Source organism: Akebia trifoliata, chromosome 4 (genome assembly GCF_017979445.1).
Source record: "Akebia trifoliata isolate Shusen 1 chromosome 4, ASM1797944v1, whole genome shotgun sequence".
NCBI classification, from domain to species: domain Eukaryota; kingdom Viridiplantae; phylum Streptophyta; class Magnoliopsida; order Ranunculales; family Lardizabalaceae; genus Akebia; species Akebia trifoliata.
The window spans coordinates 45056979-45075055 of NC_141378.1; the positions used below are offsets into that span (position 1 = coordinate 45056979).

Sequence of the window (18077 nt, forward strand, 5' to 3'; positions counted from 1 at the left end):
GTGTTTTCTATGGCAATTGTTGTTTAAAAAATTGAGGGAAAACATGTTTGTATAACATCTATGATGATCTTTCAAATAACAAAAGGATCTCTCGAACAATAGCTATTTGAATCCCTAAAGAAGTGCAAGCCCATTCGAATCCCTACCAGTTAAACATATTCAATATTTTCAGCAGCTTATTGGATCTTTTTTCACAATGTGGTAGGAGCTAGAATCCAAAACTCAAATGTCTCAGACAAACCCTATAGAAATCAAGAGATCAAAAAAAATTCCTACATATTTCAATATTTGCAATTAACTAACCAAAAAATCTCTAACAAATCTGAGAAATATTTAACTTTCAATAGAAATATTAAACCATACATGACCTCCATCAGCAACATCAAGAGGTGGATTGCAATTACATTTCAATAGAAATATTTAACTTTAGGCTTTGAACTCAAGTAGAGCTCACAGAAGAGAAAAGTTTGTCAACCCCAGCATCTAAATAGAAAAAACTCTATAGTTAACACCAGAGAAGATCAAGAATACAACAATGAATCAACTGAGTAAGGTTCACAGTGAGAGGTAAGTAGAATACCCTAGTACATGACCCATCATGCAAGAAACTCAATCAGGCACACATGCACATTCTCGAGATGACGACTGAGATGTAGAGGTGATTTCGTGTTACCTCTTACAACTCAGCTTCCTCTAATCGTCTCATGTTCCTTGCTCCCTCCGATCTGCGATGGTGATACCGGTGTAGTACCTGTCAAAAACTCTCCAATGATAAAGTCAGCTCTATAGTTAATCAATAATGGACTCTCTGATTTTTTGAACCCCTCCTTTCTGAGTTTTCTCCTCTATTTATAGCTTTTTCTGAGAAATCTCTCCGAATAAGGAATCTCCTAGAGATCCCTGATATTCAGGGATTCCTTACCTTTATGAGAGGATACTGAGAAGGGAAAGATTCTCTTGGACACCGTTATCCACTCCCTTGATTTTTTGGATCTTCCCTCAAACCATCAGATCTGAGTTGATTCGAAGACCACTCAAAAGCCTACCCTGCTCGGTTTATATACTGGGCAGAGCTGACATCCAAGCTCTGCCCTTCAGACGAGAGGGGCGTCCTAGGTACCACTTAGGAAAAAATCGGTTAGTTCTATTATCCTGCTAATCTAATATCTGGACACGTGTATGGTCCAGATACCTTACCAAATTAACCCCCTACACACATAATTGTTTTCAAATCTCTCTTTGCATTTATGACCATTTTGGTTTTTCGAAGGAGTTGTGATAATGTAACACCCCCTCTGACACATGCCCCCATGACAGAACCGTAGATCAATTGCCTCGTGATACACAAGAAAGATTTATGATTATGGGTATCCTGAGGCAAATGATCTATGGTTCTGTGATGGGGGTGTGTATCAGAGGGTGGGCGTCAGAAAATCATTACACTTTTCAAAATTGTGTGGATATAAATAAAAAGTTACTTCAGAGTTCAGCCTCAAACCATAGCATCTAAGGGGATATTTACAGCTCACTCTTCAAATTAAATTCAATTAATTAAATTACCAAAATAAAATATCAAAGAAAGAGGGGGTAGCCCCTACGCTCGTTTTGTGTAATTTTTTCTTCACTATTCCCAGTTTTTTTTTCTTGCTCTATTCTTATTTTTTATTTTCTATCAAGGAAGGGGGTGGTTGAGAGTATTCGGAGTCGTACTGTACCTGCCAGCTATAAGTGAAGCCCCAACCTCACGCCATTTGTTCACGTATAAGACAAGATCTTCATCTGAGTGGACTACTGCAGAGACAAAAGAGTGTAAACAAAACTTGGGAATAGGCAAGGTAGCAGAATAAGTTTAGGTAATAGGATAGTCTGGCACGTTATGAATGGTGCCCAAAGATTGTGACTCAGTTCGAAGACTAATACAACAAAGAAATTGAAACAGCATAGAGTAGCACATTTAATTTAAGTATGAGAAACTTGTAAAAATGGCTGTTTCTGTCAAGAAACGCTAAATTTCCGAGTTTAGGAATAACAACAGTTTTTGTCCTCCAGAGCATGGGTTTAGCAGCTTATATGAAAGCCTGCAAAATATACTATCCATTAAAAAAAGAGAAAAACAGAACTGACCACACAACTACAAATATACTATCTAGTAAAAACCCATTATAAATTCAGAAGAAAACCATTAAAACGAAAATCAAATTGAGATAACCAATCACCAAACAAAAAGCCCAATTACCCAATTCATCAAGAACACAAAAGACTAATAACTTTTCATAAAACAAGTTTCAAGCAAAACCCATGAGACAAAACCAACATCTACCAACAATTCAAATTGAGAAATAGACCAAAAAATGTATAAGAAACTAAAATCTAAGAAGTTTATGTGATGCAGTTATAAATTAAAAATAGTAAAACTTACCACTTTTGACATAGAAGTCTAGCTCCTTTAATGAGTTAGCATGCAAGCTTCTAGCCTTGATTCCGATTGTAGCATCGCATCTAGGATCCCCAAATCTTTAATAGAAAAAAAAAATGAATAAAAATAAGCCAAAATCTAACACAGGAAAAAAATTATACCTGCCTTTCTTCTCACAATCGTCATCTAAGAACCAACCTTTGAAGAGAAGTGAGTATTGGAGACCAACAATTAGAACAGGTTGATCTCCTTTTAAGTGGCAGTCTTTTATAGCTTTTATTGATTGTGCTTCCATCGACTTCTTTTTCAATTCATCATAAACAGAACTGCAAGTGAGACATTTATTTCTCATAAATCCAACCCATCTTAACTGGTGCTTACATTGAATTTCCATATTTAGTAGAGCTGGAATAGTAGCAGTTAAGAACCCCTCTCACTCCTCTCCACTACTTTTCCTGTACAGAGAGCTTTTGACCACCAAACTTAAAAGCTGGATTTTGGGTTGAGGTGATTTTCGCTGTTCCTTTGTTTCCTTAATACGTAGTAGGCTAGCAGCAGACTTTGGTGGTGAAGACTCAGTGATCATTGGGGCAACTTGTTTTGAATTTGTTAGTGCTTTTAATTTGAATGACTTCCTGCATTGTGGGGCGTTGGATGCCTGTTCTTCTACACAGCATTTGCAATCTAGAAGATGTGCATCACTTCATGAAAGGGAATGGAGCAGAGTCACTCTTCTCATTGACCTTCAGTGTGTAGGCACTCCACAAACCACCTTTGATAGGAAATCAAGAACAACAAACCAAGAACATAACAACAACAAAAAAAAACTATGCTAGATTACTGGATTGCTGAGGCATACATACCTCCAAATGCAAACTAATTTATAAACCACGAAAAACCTCAACCATGACCACTTTACAGACGAAATCAAATGGCCCATTACAAATCGTAGTCCCTGGAAGGCCTTGGACCAATAGCAGCCTATGAAAAATCTGAGAAAAAGTTCCATAAAATTAAAGTAGCAATAGAATGCACTGCTTCACCTCCTTTGGTACTCAAAATATTGCAAAAATTATAGTGACTTTAACAAAGGAAATTTTAATATTCAGGTCTTCTCCTGTGGCTCGGGATAGTCTTTACGTTCTAATTGAAGAAAAACCAAGAGGAAATAATACCAGACTACCTACATCAAAAGGCACGTAGTATGCAGAAGAGGTTAGACTTGACAGCATGCATGGCACCCACTCTGCAATAGCAATGTGTGTGGTTTCAGGCATATCAAAATCTTCAGTGTACTTTAGTATTGTATCTTTCGATACTTCGCAATAGCAATGCATGTGGTTTCAGGCATATCAAAATCTCCAGTGTACTTTAGCATTGAATCTTTCAATGGAAAATGCTTAAGTAACATTGAAATTGACATCATTTCAGGCATTGCTGGCATGGATGTGTCTATAGAACCATAGATGCTTTTCATCGAGATACGAGTGAGAAGCATCTATGGTTCTGTGCACACCAATGTCCCAAACGATGTCAATTTCAATGTTACTCCAGCAAAACTCTCTTTCGATACTTCTAATGCTGTCAAGGCCAAGACCTACCCGGCAATGGCCCAATAGTGGAAATGCCAAAACCTCTGAAAATACCAGGGATACAATGTATTTTTCAATACATGCCTAAATACCGACATTCCATGCATGTGGGAAAATCTGGATCGATCACCTTGCATTCTTGTCTTTACAAATGCCATTGGATGTAGTAGGGCCAAGAGAGCAGTAAAGAGGATAGCTCTGATAACATGGAAGTTTGTCTTGTCCAACCTTAAGTTGAGGATCAAGAAAGTAAGAATTATAGTTCCACTATAATTTTGAACACATAAAAATCAGTGGGAAAAAAAAAAACATAAATAATAATCGGTCATTTCTAAAAATCAGAAGAAATAATTAGGTTTTTCTTTTTCTTCCTCAAAATCAGTCATCTTCAACCATTGAATAAGACTTTTAAGGTTGAGAAGACAGAGACAAAGACTAATGCTTGTGTGGATGCCGATATGGACGATGGTTAAAGATACAGGTTTATCTGTTACAATTCTATTGAAGAAATTTCTGATTCTTCATAATCAGTAAAAAAAAAAAAAAAAAAATTCAGAATTAATCATCTTTAACCATTGATTTCGGGGTGGAAATCTTTTAGCTTTTGAACCCTAGATTCTTCAAATCCCGTGGCATGATGGAATTCTACAAACCTCAAGACAAAATATGATTATACAAACGATGAAAACAAACCCTAAGATCGGATTTTGAGATGGATTATAAGGTTAAAAGATGGATTAAGGATGGTACCAGAAATAAATTACTTAAATAACAATCAATTGTCTTCAAAAATAGAAGAAACAATCAAGGTGGATTTTTCACTTTTTCCTTAAAATCAGTCATCTGCAACCCTTGAAGCAGACATTTAAGGTTATTCAGGTGTAGAACACTTACCTTGTTTGTGCTGATGTCGTTGTGGACTGATGGACAAAGATATGCATTCATCTGCTTGAATTCTGATATTCAAAACGCTTGTGCTGCCATGTTTTGTGATTGACATCGGCATCTTATTGGAGATTGAATCGAAGAAAAAGAATTTTTGTTGTTTTTCTGTTGATAGAATTCTTTTTTTTTTTTTCCATTTTATAAGCAGGTCAATAGGATGGAAAAGGATTTTTTCATATGTTATTCCTTTCCATCATCAGGGTATAGATACTGGCTAATGGGGAATTTAGGTCATTAAATTAGTTTTTCATAGAGCATCAGTACCAAGAAATATGGTGTGTGTTGTTTGAAAACCAAGCGTGCATTGCAAATATTTACCGAAACCTGGAGAGGTACTTCCATCATCTATGCCCTAGCCCATCAAGCGCTTTTGATTCTCTCTTTACTTGGAACGCCAACCATTCGATTGATCATCCAATATAACTCATACCAGAAAAACTTCGAGCCCATTTTGTTTTGGGCATTTACCATCACAGCACAACAACACCAGACACTTTGTAAAAAAAAAAAACTGTTTCTTTCATTTTCTGTTGACATCTATGAGACACATATACTCAGCTTTCGCTGGCCAAAATGGGCTTCTATCAAACACTGGAAATAAAACATGAAAAAGACATAAATTAAGAAAAAACAACAATGAAAACCTAAAGTTTTATTTTCTCCGAAAATCGATCCCATCCCACGATCCAGATTGCATCCATCCATCCTCCGGTTTTATTCAGTTCGGAGATCAGCACCATTTCCACATTTTTTTTTTCTTAAACCACAGATGCTCCTCTCAGAATAGGAGCGTTCAGTTAAAAGAGACTAAAGCATCTCTAGAAGTCACGGTGGGGTGACCTCGGTTTGCGAATGAAGGGATATGGGTCAAACCCACCATAGGGTTCATTTCGTTTCATTGTCATTCCTGCACTCGAGGGCTGGGCCAGGGACCTTTCACCATCTGGCTCGATAGGAAATAGCACTTTCAACTCGACATCTTCTCTCCTATCTTCCGACACTGTCAAACCTGAATTCACATCGATGTTGGGTGGTCCAACCAAGTTGAAACCTGATGGTCCGCTGCCAAAAGGGAATAGGGTGTAGGCCGGTGGGTTAGAATTGGGTCCATACATAACCTGAGAGATGGGCATGGAAGGCCCAATACCGAGGCCACTGTGCCCCACTGCTGGAGTTGGGGGCGCATAAGTCATTACAGGATATGACCCCACACCACCTGGTGGGTTAGAATTGGCTCCATACATAACCTGAGAGATGGGGACGGAAGGCCCAATACCGAGGCCACTGCGCCCCACTGCTGGAGGTGGGGGTGCATAAGTCATTACAGGATATGACCCCACACCACCTGGTGGGTTAGAATTGGCTCCATACATAACCTGAGAGATGGGGATGTAAGGCCCAATACCGAGGCCACCGTGCCCCACTGCTGGAGTTGGGGGTGCATAAGTCATTGCAGGATATGACCCCACACCATCTGCCCTTTGAGAGTTGGCAATCATTGACTCGGAAATCTCCTCATTTTGAAGGAAGTAGGAATCATCGACCGTCACTCTTGTACCCATGATGTATATATCACGGCGGGTGGAGGAAGATTTACCATGATCTACTTGTGGATCATAAGAATTCTTTTGATTGATCAAGTCCTTCAAATCAAGATCAACACCCATCAACCGCATTGATGACGACGGGCCAAAACGGCGGTTTGGGAGGTCAGCAGTATCATTCCCATCAGCACTATTCAAGTCCATCTTCGGCATCTCCACTCTTCTCGTACTCGCCCCTATCAAAGATGACCCTGAGGGAAGACCTGATGAAGCTGGTATATTTTTTGCGAGTATGGCGGCTCCATCACTGCTTCCCCCAACAAAATTCAGATCAATGTTGAGGGTCTGCTTTTGTTTCGAATTGCTCCCCTCAACATTGAGTGCCTTCTGACCATCTGGAATACTTGAGTGATCCGTTTCCCCCAAGTGGACCTCTTCATTCATAACAAAATCACCCTTGTTACTCAGTTTTTTGTCATCTGGCTCTTGACCAGCTTCAGTAACCTGGCACGAATCTTGGTCACTCAAGGTATCTTCAATTTTGTCTAAATGATCCTCTCCCTTTCGAGGAAGGGCCCCACCAGGAAGATTCTGTCCAGTTGGCATTTCGTTTTGCGGTTCCATCATGGGTTGATCCCGCTCACCCTTTACAGAATCTGGGGTGTTAAGCTGCACAACACCACCACCATCAGCATTCTTCTCAGGAGATCTGACTTTGTGTTCCACATCTTTAGCAATTTCTATCGTGGCATCTATCACAAAATCAAGTTCCATGTCCGATTCTTTCTTGCCAATCTTTTCAGAGAATTGTGCGTCCTCAATCGATTTTAGGACGTCATCAGTAGTCACAGTATCCTCTCCTGCTCCCTCCTTCAAAATTGACTCCCCAGCAAAATCTTTCACATCATCGTTCCCTGGGAAAGGAGTCACAGAATCCTCCGCCCTCTTCAATTGATCACTGTCCATCACAGACTGCCAAGCATTTGCAGAATCAGAAAAAGAAACATATTCAGGTCCGGATTGGTTATAAACAATAATTTTATAATAAAGAAAAAGTCATTAATAACCAAATTTATTTGGGTGAAACTTTACCTTATTTTTCTCTGACGCATCATTGGTGACATCTTTCGACTCTGAAACATCTGAGAGCCTAGCCTTAATATTACTTTCTTCCATAATAGAAAGGCCTTCCTGACATGAGCCATCCTTCTCAATAAGCTGACTCGGAGTTGTATCAGAGACGTCCTGATGATGTGATTCGCTCCCAACAGATTCCACTACATGTTTATCTTCAACAGCACTTCCTTTGACAGTAGTAGAAAAATTGACAGCTGGATCATTATTGTTTCCCTTCCAACAATCGTAGAGAATCTTTGCCTTTTTGTGAACTACAGAGTTCTTGTGTTGGACAAGAGTCTCGATAGTTGTCACGATTCCAGACGAAATGGACCTTTCCTTGTCTATGGGTAGCTTCGTAAGTGATCCTAATAGAGCAATAATCAATTGATCTACAGGATGGCCTCCTGTGTCATTACTATGCTTTTGAGCTTCCTGAAGCCACCGATCAAGGGCATAGAGACCATCCAACTTAACAAATTGTTCAAGACATTCATTACTCTTTGTTGCTGTCAACGTATTGGCAACAGTGTACCATTGGCGGACAGTCTCGTGAAAATTTTTCACGACAACATCTTTATTTTTCTGCATTAATGAAATGAGTTCTTCAACTCTAGAAACGGATGCTAGCCCGTCCTTCATCTCCGTTAGGGTGAAAAAATCCTCCAGCATCATATAATTTTCACTCATCTAGCACTTCTTGCAACTACTTTTTGTTAGCAATGGAGGAGAAGAGTATCTTGGTTAATTCCGGACCAATTTTATGTGGTTCTCTGCATCACATAACATAATATTTGTAGTTGGTTATTAAGTTGTTAACGGTATATGATAATCAAAACCATACGGAGATAATATTCCAAATGGGAAGGAAATGTTATGTGATGAGCGTCTGAAAGCGTGAGCCCTCATGAACTGGCAGTAAAAGAACAGCAGGCACATACAGCATAGCAATAAACCACTGTTTCCAAACAAATGTTGTTCCCAAGGAATACTTGGATTTCAGATTTGGATGGAAAGAAATTGTCCTCTCTTTTTATGCCATAAACGCAGAACAGGTTCAGATGATTGAAACCCACCATTCAACAGGTCTAATGATATTAACTATGGGATCTATCACATTCCATATATGGTAAGGTTACAATGGAAAACAATCTAGTAAGATCTACTGATTAAGAATATCTAACCATGAAGTTTTTTTCTCAAACTCGATGCATGTTTGCCATGCATATTGGACTGGCAAGGATGATAGCTACTTCCATTGTCTAGCCCGTTTCATTTCATAAAAATCTCCTCTTGTGGGATGAAGTTATTTTTATGAAATCCAAGTAGAAAGAGAATATATTAAGCTTTAAAATCAGGAGTCACAACAACATGGAAAAGCAAGTTCTGAAGGATCTAAGGATATTAAAACTTTTTTTCTTGAAAGATGAACACAAGATCCTGAGTCCTGGCCATTATCACCTTTCCAAACATGAGATGGAGAGAATATTGATATTATGCAAAATTAAGTTAATAAAACAACATGTGAGGCAAGCTAAAAGAAATTGGAGAAGTAAACGTAGACCATGTGGACTGAAAATAGAAGTACTAATTTGTAAGTCATGTATGTCAATAGACAGGCAAAAATAAATGTACGTCTGTAAAGGTTAACATTAAATAGAAATAAAAATATTTATAGCTTAATTAATAATATTTGGAGGGCATGTTTAAGAAAATATGGGGTGAATCTCAAACTCAATCTAAGGAAAGGAAAGATATCCCAATTCCAGGATTTGATAGGTTGGAACAGCAGGAATACTTGTTCCATGTCGTGCTGTGACACAAACAGGTGTCAATTGTACCTGTTTGGGGTTTGCACTGAGTTTCACATAACCAGGTGCAGGCAGTGGGGAAAATTCTTTTATTATTCTAAAATTTCCTTGATAGACCGGCCCTTATTTACAAGAAACAACTTTATGTTGGAAGTGGGAGTAACATCAAAAATTAAAAATTGGACTATTTCATGACCAGCAACGGAAGCAAGAGTGGGATCCAGAGCAGGAACGACATGCAATTGTTTTTTAATAAGCAACCAATTTTATTAATAAATTGGTCGAGATGACCAACTGAGCAAGGAACAAAGTAAAAACAGTAACAAGACCACAAACAACAAAAACAGCAAGGCAAGACTAGGACAAAGCAATTCTGCAAATCCAGTCCCATCTACCCACGAAATCGCCAAAAAAAACACCCCTAAACTCCATAAACAACTTGCACCAAAAAACAAGCAAGAAAAGATGGAAAGAGACACTACACCCACGGCAACTTCACTTCCTTCAAAACAACGCACATTAGACAAACTTGTCAGTCATTAAGACACGAGGTGAGGCATTTGGTTGGTCAGTGCCCCAAGTCGCAAGACTCACACGTGATTATTTTTTCAAATTCGATTTTTAAATAAATAAGATATATATATATATATATATATATATATATATATTAAAAGAAACTAAGGTAGCCACAACATATTTCCAAATTTCAAGTTCCAAACCAACATAATGAAATCCCAAGTTTTAATCATCTACATGAGTATTAACATAAAATATAAGAAATAAAAATGTTGTATATAAATAATTGAAAGTTTATGAAATAAATAACTATTTTATATTTATTGAAAGAAAAATATAAGTTAATTTTTGCATTAACTTTCTCTACATAAGACAAATTACTTCAAAAACTATCAACGAATCCACTCGATTGAGTAACCTTCTTTACAAATATTACTATTTTATATTATGTTGCAGGCTAGCAGCAACAAAGCATAGAAAAAATAGATGAAAGAGAATAATAGGAAGAAGATATGAGAGAGACAGACCGAAAAATACATTGAGTTCATATACAATTTAAAAAAAAAAAGAAAAAATCCAGGGAAAAAATAACATAAGAACTAATGCGCCACATGCCTTAAAACACCAATGTTAAAATGTATGGACCAGTTATAATTTACTTTTTAAAAGAGGATTTGTAGCATGAATTCAAGAACAAGAGCAATAGTAGTAGTCGGGGCCGCCGTTGTCATAGTAGTTGTAGTAGTAGTAGTAGTAATGCATGTCGTTCTAGCACTTAGTTTTTCAGAGAAAGAACGGTTTGCAAACCAAGACAATGCTTATTTCTGGGGGGTTTTAGGTTCAAATCTCATTTTTTTAAGTCTACATTGCACGTAAAATCCAAATTCAAATTTCATTTTGGAAAACAATCTCAAACTTTTTCTAATGTTATCTGAGGACCTATGTCACCGTTAAAACAATAACAATCATAATGCACCCAAACTGTTTCACCAATGCAATGGTCAGCTTTTAACCTTTCATAAAACATTTCCTTTTCCCTAAATAATTTCTTTCTTTCCAGACTCACCCAACTAACAAACTGAAACACTCCAAAACGTCTTTGTAGTAAAGGAAACAGTCTGTTAGCATGTTAAATGAAAATTCTAAGGTTTTCTCACAATAACATAATCATCCATGCCTTATCCCAATGTTGGTGTTGCAACATGAATCCTTTTTCATCATTCAACTCTATCTAAAGCTATTTTCTAGTAAGGCATGTGCTAAAAACCTTTTCTTACTGCCTAAATTCACATCATTTTCAGCTTTACTCTTGCCTTTTTGGAGCTTTCAACTAGCACTAAAGTAATACTCATTGGATCTGTCGTTGATCCATATTGTTCCTTCCCAAACCAGTTTTTTAAGAAATTCATTCCAAACCATTTCTATCAACCTCCACTTTATCTCCTAGAGGGGAAAGGGCACGTGCAATGCACGTGATGCTCAAGAATTAAATTGCTTAAGCTGCTTTTATAATTCACAATAATGTATAATTTAAAATAAATAAATATTTATCACCATGATACATGGGTACCAAAAATAATTATATTACCAATTTTGTAAAATATCATTTTTAAGGAGATCATAGTAATATTATGAAGTCCAAGTAAGCCATAAAAAATATCGTAGTAAAATTATGCTAAAATAAACATTTCTATCAACCTTCATTTTAACAACTAGTAGGGAAAGAGCATGTGTGATGCACATGATCCTCAATTAATTACATCACTTGATTTGCTTTTATAAATAACAATAAAATATAATTTAAAATAATGAACAGGTTTTTAATAGTTATGTAATATTTTTTTTTTGTAAAATATTAATTTTTTAAGTGTGTCATAATATTGTGAAAGTAAATATTAATTTTGCAATTAAAATAAAAGGCAGATAGTAATGAATGTATCTCAAAATATCTCTGACTTATGCAACGACCCCCGCACAATCATCTTCTCAGTTTAGGTGGGTGTGGAATCCACCTCACCCCATTTCCTCAATGCAAACTCATGCGAAGTTTTTATCTACATTATCTACCCTAAAAAACACCCAATTGTTTGCAGCTAAAAGTTAAACTTCCTGTCGAAAGAAATGTAGGTATTTGTTTTACAAAAAATCAATTGATGAAAACCACATGTTTTGCATAGTTTTCAACTACTATCAATCAAAAGAATATGACCTGTCATACACAATATTTACAAGAACACAACATAGAATTACCAATAACCTACATACAATTCCATAGAACTTAGTTATAACCTTCCATACATGACACAAGAACGCATCTTCGACTGTCTACTTAGGGTTCTCAAGCAACCAGTCGTCGGGGATCCCACCCAACTAACAAGTATGAGAAATCCAGATTTCCTTTTTTTGGTGCGTAAGTTGGACTTGAACCCACAGCCGCAAAGTTGCATTACAATATGCCAACCAAATGAGCTATGGATCCATGCCCGAATCCAGATTTTAATGAAGCAACCTAATTTTCATTAAAGAAAAAGGTAATAGGAGAGTGGAAGACAAAAGGATGGGGGTAAGTGAAAGAGGTTAAAAATATTAGCCAGTTAAAAAATACACTCACGTCAGAACAAATAGGTCAATCGTAGAGTATCATATTATTTAATTCTGGTAACTTATTCTTTCTAGATTGGTTAGATTGACTGATGGGTATTCAAATAAGATTGGGCAGTAAGGAAGCTGTCCAGAGGTGAACAAAAAATGATAAAATCTGCTTTCTAAAAGAGAAACTACCACGACCTTTAATAATATTTATAGTAGTAAAATAATAACAAAACTAACCCAATCACACAAAATAATCAAAGTAAACAAGCAAGTTGGCCTAATAATAGTGGCATCAAGCAGTCAAAACTTCAAAGCCATCAGCCTTATTCTTTTGAGGGAACCAGTTAAAAAAAAATAGGTATCATAAAAGTTGATAAAACCAAGGTTTACAAACTCATCTTGAGACATTTTCTCATTCAGGAGAAAATCCAAGACGGTCTCAATCAAGAAAATCCTGAAACAGTTAATGTTTCAGGATCAATGTTCTGTTCCAGTCTTGACCGAGACAGTCTGAGATGGTACAGAACTTTAAACCAGGAAAACAACCACAAACTGTCAGATGAAAATCAAACTTTCCACCTATAAATGTTTTCATAAGAAATCTATGAGTATAATTTCGTGAACAATTCCCATTCAAGGACGAATTCACGTAAAGATTAATTTTTGATGACCAAGAAGATACCTAAAGCAACAGATCCAGTTGGTTCAATCAGTTTATTTGCTTTCAATTTTTTCCTTCTACACTTGCCAGATTGACCAATTGGCATTGTCACGAGAATGGTATGGTATATATATTATTGTTTTCAAAATCCGAAAAATGATGTTTTTTATTTAAAAAGTACACATGTTATAATCTGCCTCCTAAAGAACTACCACATACCTCTAGAAAAAAGTAATAGTAACAACTACAAAATATTTGAAGAAAATAATTCAAGTAGACATGCAAGAATGCTTTAAGCAAATGCTAATGAAGTAGAATGCCCGGAAAATATGCGATCTTGTTTGTTCAAAGAGATGATGAATCAATAGATCTAGTTATCATAAAAACTACGACAACCAGAAGCTATCAAGTGCGTAATATGATCCAGGTTTCCACTTTAGATGGTTTCACGTTAAAATCTATGAGATGATTTCACGAAACTTTCCAATTACAGATTCAAAATATTTGCAGAAGATCATTCAAGTAAACATGCAAGAACACTTTAAGCAAATACTGATGAAGTATATAACCCGAAAAAATGTGCGAGCTTGTTAGATAAAAAAGACACATCCAAATAAATCAACAGATCTAGTTATCATAAAAACTACCACAACCAGAAGCAATAAAAAATGCCTAATATGATCCAAGTTTCCACTTATAGATGATTTCACGTTAAAATCTACAAGATGATCTCATGAAACTTCCTGATCCCAGATTCACAATATTTGCAGAAATTAATTCAAGTAGACATGCAAGAACACTTTAAGCAAATGCTGATGAAGTAGATAAGCCGAAAAATATTTGATCTTGTTCGTTCAAAGAGACGAATCCAAATAAATAAATAGATCTAGTTATCATAAAAACTACGACAATCAGAAGTAATCAAATGCCTAATATGATCCAGATTTCAACTTGTAGGTGATTTTATGTTAAAATCTACAAGATGATGTCACGAAACTTTCCGATCACAGATTCAAAATATTTGCAGAAAATAATTCAAGTAGACATGCAAGAACACTTTAAGCAAATACTGATGAAGTAGATAATCCAGAAAATATACGTTCGTGTTCCTTCAAAGAGACAATCCAAATAAATCAATAGATCTAGTTAACATAAAAATGACCACAATCAGAAGCAATCAAATGCCTAATATGATCAAGGTTTCAACTTGTAGATGATTTGAAGTTGAAATCTACATTGTAGATTTGATTGCAGATGCATGCATGTCAAAAATTAATTTTTTGATCTTACTTGTAAAAATAAAAAATAAATAAATAAGTTGATCTTCACAAGTATACTTCCTTAAACAATGAAAACTGTTAAAAAGTGATTAAAAAAATTACCAGAAAAGCTCAATGCTGCAGAGATGCATGATTTGAATCCATCAACTCTCACCCAAAACTTAAAAACATGAGAATTCTGAAAATAAATAAATAAAAGAAAGGAATAAAGGATTGAACACTTACAAAGCTTCGATTAAGAAACTATAATTGAAGAAATCCACTGAAACAATTAAACTGACAATGGTACTCCCACTTCTACATAAAACAGATGATCAATCCATTATTAAAAATAAACATAAAAATAAATTAAAAAATCGACAAAAAAATGAAAGAGAGTAATTAAACTCACATAGAAAATATCGAGAACCCTAGATTTCAAAAGCTTCTAAGGAGAAACCCTAGATGATGGTTGGAGCTTAGAGGATGTGAAGTTGGTGATGAAAAACTATGAGAGGAGGAACCTTTATATAGAGAAACCCTAGTTGATGTTTGGACCTTGAGCAACGAAGTGGGTTTTTAAAGAGTTAAAGAGAATCTGAATTGAGATACAATCATAAATGCAGGCTAGCTAAGCTTTGAGTATTATTGTAAAAATTCCTGAAAATATAATTAAAATTTAGTAGAAATTTTAGGAAAGAATGTTAATGAGGGGAGGAATCCTACCTGGAGTTTGGGTCTGAAACACCGACTCGTGGCAACGGTTCTAGAATGAACTTATCCTTCACACCTACCCACCGTTTAACCTGCGCACCCCACCCCCACCCCCCAAACGGCCCAATATCTTTCTTTCTCTCTCTCATCTATCTATCTCTCTCTCTCTATCTCTATCCATTTTCTCTCTCTAAATGTACGTTACGTTCTTCTCTCTCTTATTCGAACAGTGACCTGTTCGAACCAGAGGTGGTTTCTTCTTCTCAGAATCTCAGTTACACAGGTTTCCTGTTTTCTGAATTTTTTTAGATTTTTGACTTACCTCCCTGAAGAATAAATAAAATCAATATGACTCCTTCACTTTAAAAATATAAATTGGGTGATTTAGACATGCCCCTCATTTTTCGTTTAATATTAGAGAGACCCCTTCTGTTTTGAAACTGATGACATGCTTCACTTGACCTCAGTCTTCTAAGTAGACTACTATAAAAAAAAGACTCAAACACCCTCATCTCAACTTCTAGCCAAAAATCAAGATTTGTTTTCTCTACAATCTCTATGGTATGTATATACTCAACTTTTTCTTCAATTGATAGTTTTCAACCTAGAAATAACCCTTTCCATAAAACTCTAGATTTTTTTTTACCCAAGATTCCATTTTTTTTAATTTTCCCAAAAATCGTATTTATTTTATCTTCTCAGAACCAGTCAACTTCACGCACTTCAGCCTCTATGGTAACTTTAATCATTTAAATCTTATTTTAATCCATCATTTTTTATCTTCTTTCTTTTTAGAAAAATCTCTTTTTGCGAAAACCATAATTTTTCTATTCAATTTAGGTTTGCAGTTTGTCACACTAGAATGCATCCAATTTTTATGGGTACAAAGTGATAATTAAGAAATTGTAATATCCATAAACCATTTCATTATCAAGATTAAATGTGATATAAACCAAATTATAACCATTAGATGGTTATACTTCAAAAAGCATTTCAAAAAATATTCATTTGGTAACAATTAGAAGATGATGAAGCGAATCAAATATACTTTACACTGAAGAAAATTTAAAGTCTACGAGAGATAAAAAATGTCTTTTAGGATACAGAAAGCAAATGAAAAAATAATAGCAAACTTTAATAGTTGAGCTTGTGAATTATTTGGTATGTAGCTCATTGTATTCCATAAATTAAAACAAAACGTAATGGGAACTAATTTGCTTCACATTAGTTCTTGGTTCAATATGGAGTAAGCAAATTTTGTAACTTAACTGAAAAAATAATTTGAATCTAACTAATATAAGTCATCAACCGTATTAAGTTTATCAAGGGTAAACAAAACAACGCTGTAAGATATCTAAGGTGAGTAAAGTATCTACTTGACCACCCATATATAATTTTAGATTAGGTACGTAACTCATTTTTTTTCAAAAAGAAAGCACATAAATAAATATTTCTATTTGTGAAGGTGATTCATAATTACATACTTTTTTTTATTCTCTTCACTTTTAGGTTTTAGTTATAGTCGGTTTGGTACACACGCTTGATATCTACAATGCAATTTAAACAATACAAGAAACTTAGTATTTGATCATGAGTATTTAGATCGTAAATTAAAATAGTTTCTATAAATAAAAAATAAGTAATGATTTGTCCTAATCATGTGATACAAATTAAATGAGGTTTCTCTCTTACCTTAGGTCTTAGAAAAATTGGAGACATCTTCTAAAAACTCTTTTTTATTTTAGGAAAATTGAAGAAATCATCTAAAATGTTATACGTGTTAGTATAATATGCAAAAGTTTAGAGGACTATTTTGTTATCATAATTATTTATTAGTAGGAAATGTCTTGATTAGATTATTATTGAAGAATTAACTCGAATGTTCCATGGATTTTACGATTTACTAGCTAGGTCCATGACAAGTGACATCATGCAAAGGTTTGGAGGATATTGATGCTTCACTCTAACGATAATAAAATCAAGTATACGAATTGAGAGTGAGCTCATTAAAAGTTGACAAATTTCAAGAATGAACTAATGACAGGTGATTGCAACCATAAGAAAATGTATGACGAGTCTAACTAAAGGAGAAGACAAATAAAGGAAATAAGTAATGTTACAATCTCGAAAACTAGGATGAATGTAATGAAAAAAAATAAGGATAAGATGGAATTTGCCCTTGATGATAAAAAAAAATATAAGATATACAAGTTGATGACTAATCAATAGGAGCCTATGAATTCCATAAAGAGCATGAAGTAAGATGTAAGGCAAACAATTATAATAAAAGAGAAGTGAATTGTTAATGGTGTTATAAGGATCTTAAAATAATAATCACTAAAGTTGTTGAGGGTTGATAACTCGACTGGAAGACTATATGAATACTATCGAGAGCATGAGGTAAAACATAAGTGACACAACATAATAATATAAGGACGAACTATTAGTGGTATCAGTATGATCATCACATACTAACCATTAGAAGTTGTAAAAAGTTAAAAACTCAACTAGAAATTAACGATCAAAGAAGATAGTAGGATTAGAAAGGATTGTGGTGAATCAAATATTGAATGAGGAAACCAAATGCATTATATAATTATACACCTAAATGATATGAATTTGTGGTAGAGCCAACAATGCAATAATATTAAGTGAAATATTTTTGTGTCATATTAATATGAGAGATCATTAATGAGAACTATTTATTCTCGTATTATAAATGTATGGTAAAATAAATTTGGAGGTTTAATGAATTGATAAAAGAAAATCTTATAAAATTATGGAAACCTACAAAATTATTTTCAATATATTAATAACTCATCTAACCATCAACTGAGATGAACTATAGATTCTTTTTAAGATGTTTCTTATCTTTGAAAGAAAAAATCCAGTGAATAAACTTCTAACACTA

The 18077-nt window shown here is 35.0% G+C and overlaps 1 protein-coding gene across 8 annotated transcripts; it reads right to left on the reverse strand.

Annotated features, from left to right (window-relative positions):
* Positions 1-257: 257 nt before the first annotated feature.
* Positions 258-15425, reverse strand: LOC147405241 (uncharacterized). Of its 8 annotated transcripts, XM_086441473.1 has the most exons (10): positions 15179-15425; positions 14865-15112; positions 14699-14770; positions 7590-8386; positions 4903-7469; positions 2615-4236; positions 2420-2514; positions 1953-2078; positions 1716-1791; positions 258-751 (listed from the first exon to the last, which is right to left on the reverse strand). In XM_086441473.1, the coding sequence occupies exons 4-5, from the start codon at positions 8301-8303 to the stop codon at positions 5772-5774; spliced, it is 2412 nt and encodes an 803-aa protein (XP_086297599.1). In that variant the 5' UTR covers positions 8304-8386; positions 14699-14770; positions 14865-15112; positions 15179-15425; the 3' UTR covers positions 258-751; positions 1716-1791; positions 1953-2078; positions 2420-2514; positions 2615-4236; positions 4903-5771. The 8 variants fall into 8 exon arrangements, with proteins under 8 accessions (XP_086297599.1, XP_086297601.1, XP_086297600.1 ...); XM_086441475.1 differs by having other exon boundaries at positions 2615-7469; positions 14865-15010; XM_086441474.1 differs by having other exon boundaries at positions 2615-7469; positions 14865-15050.
* Between the last annotated feature and the right edge of the window lie 2652 nt (positions 15426-18077).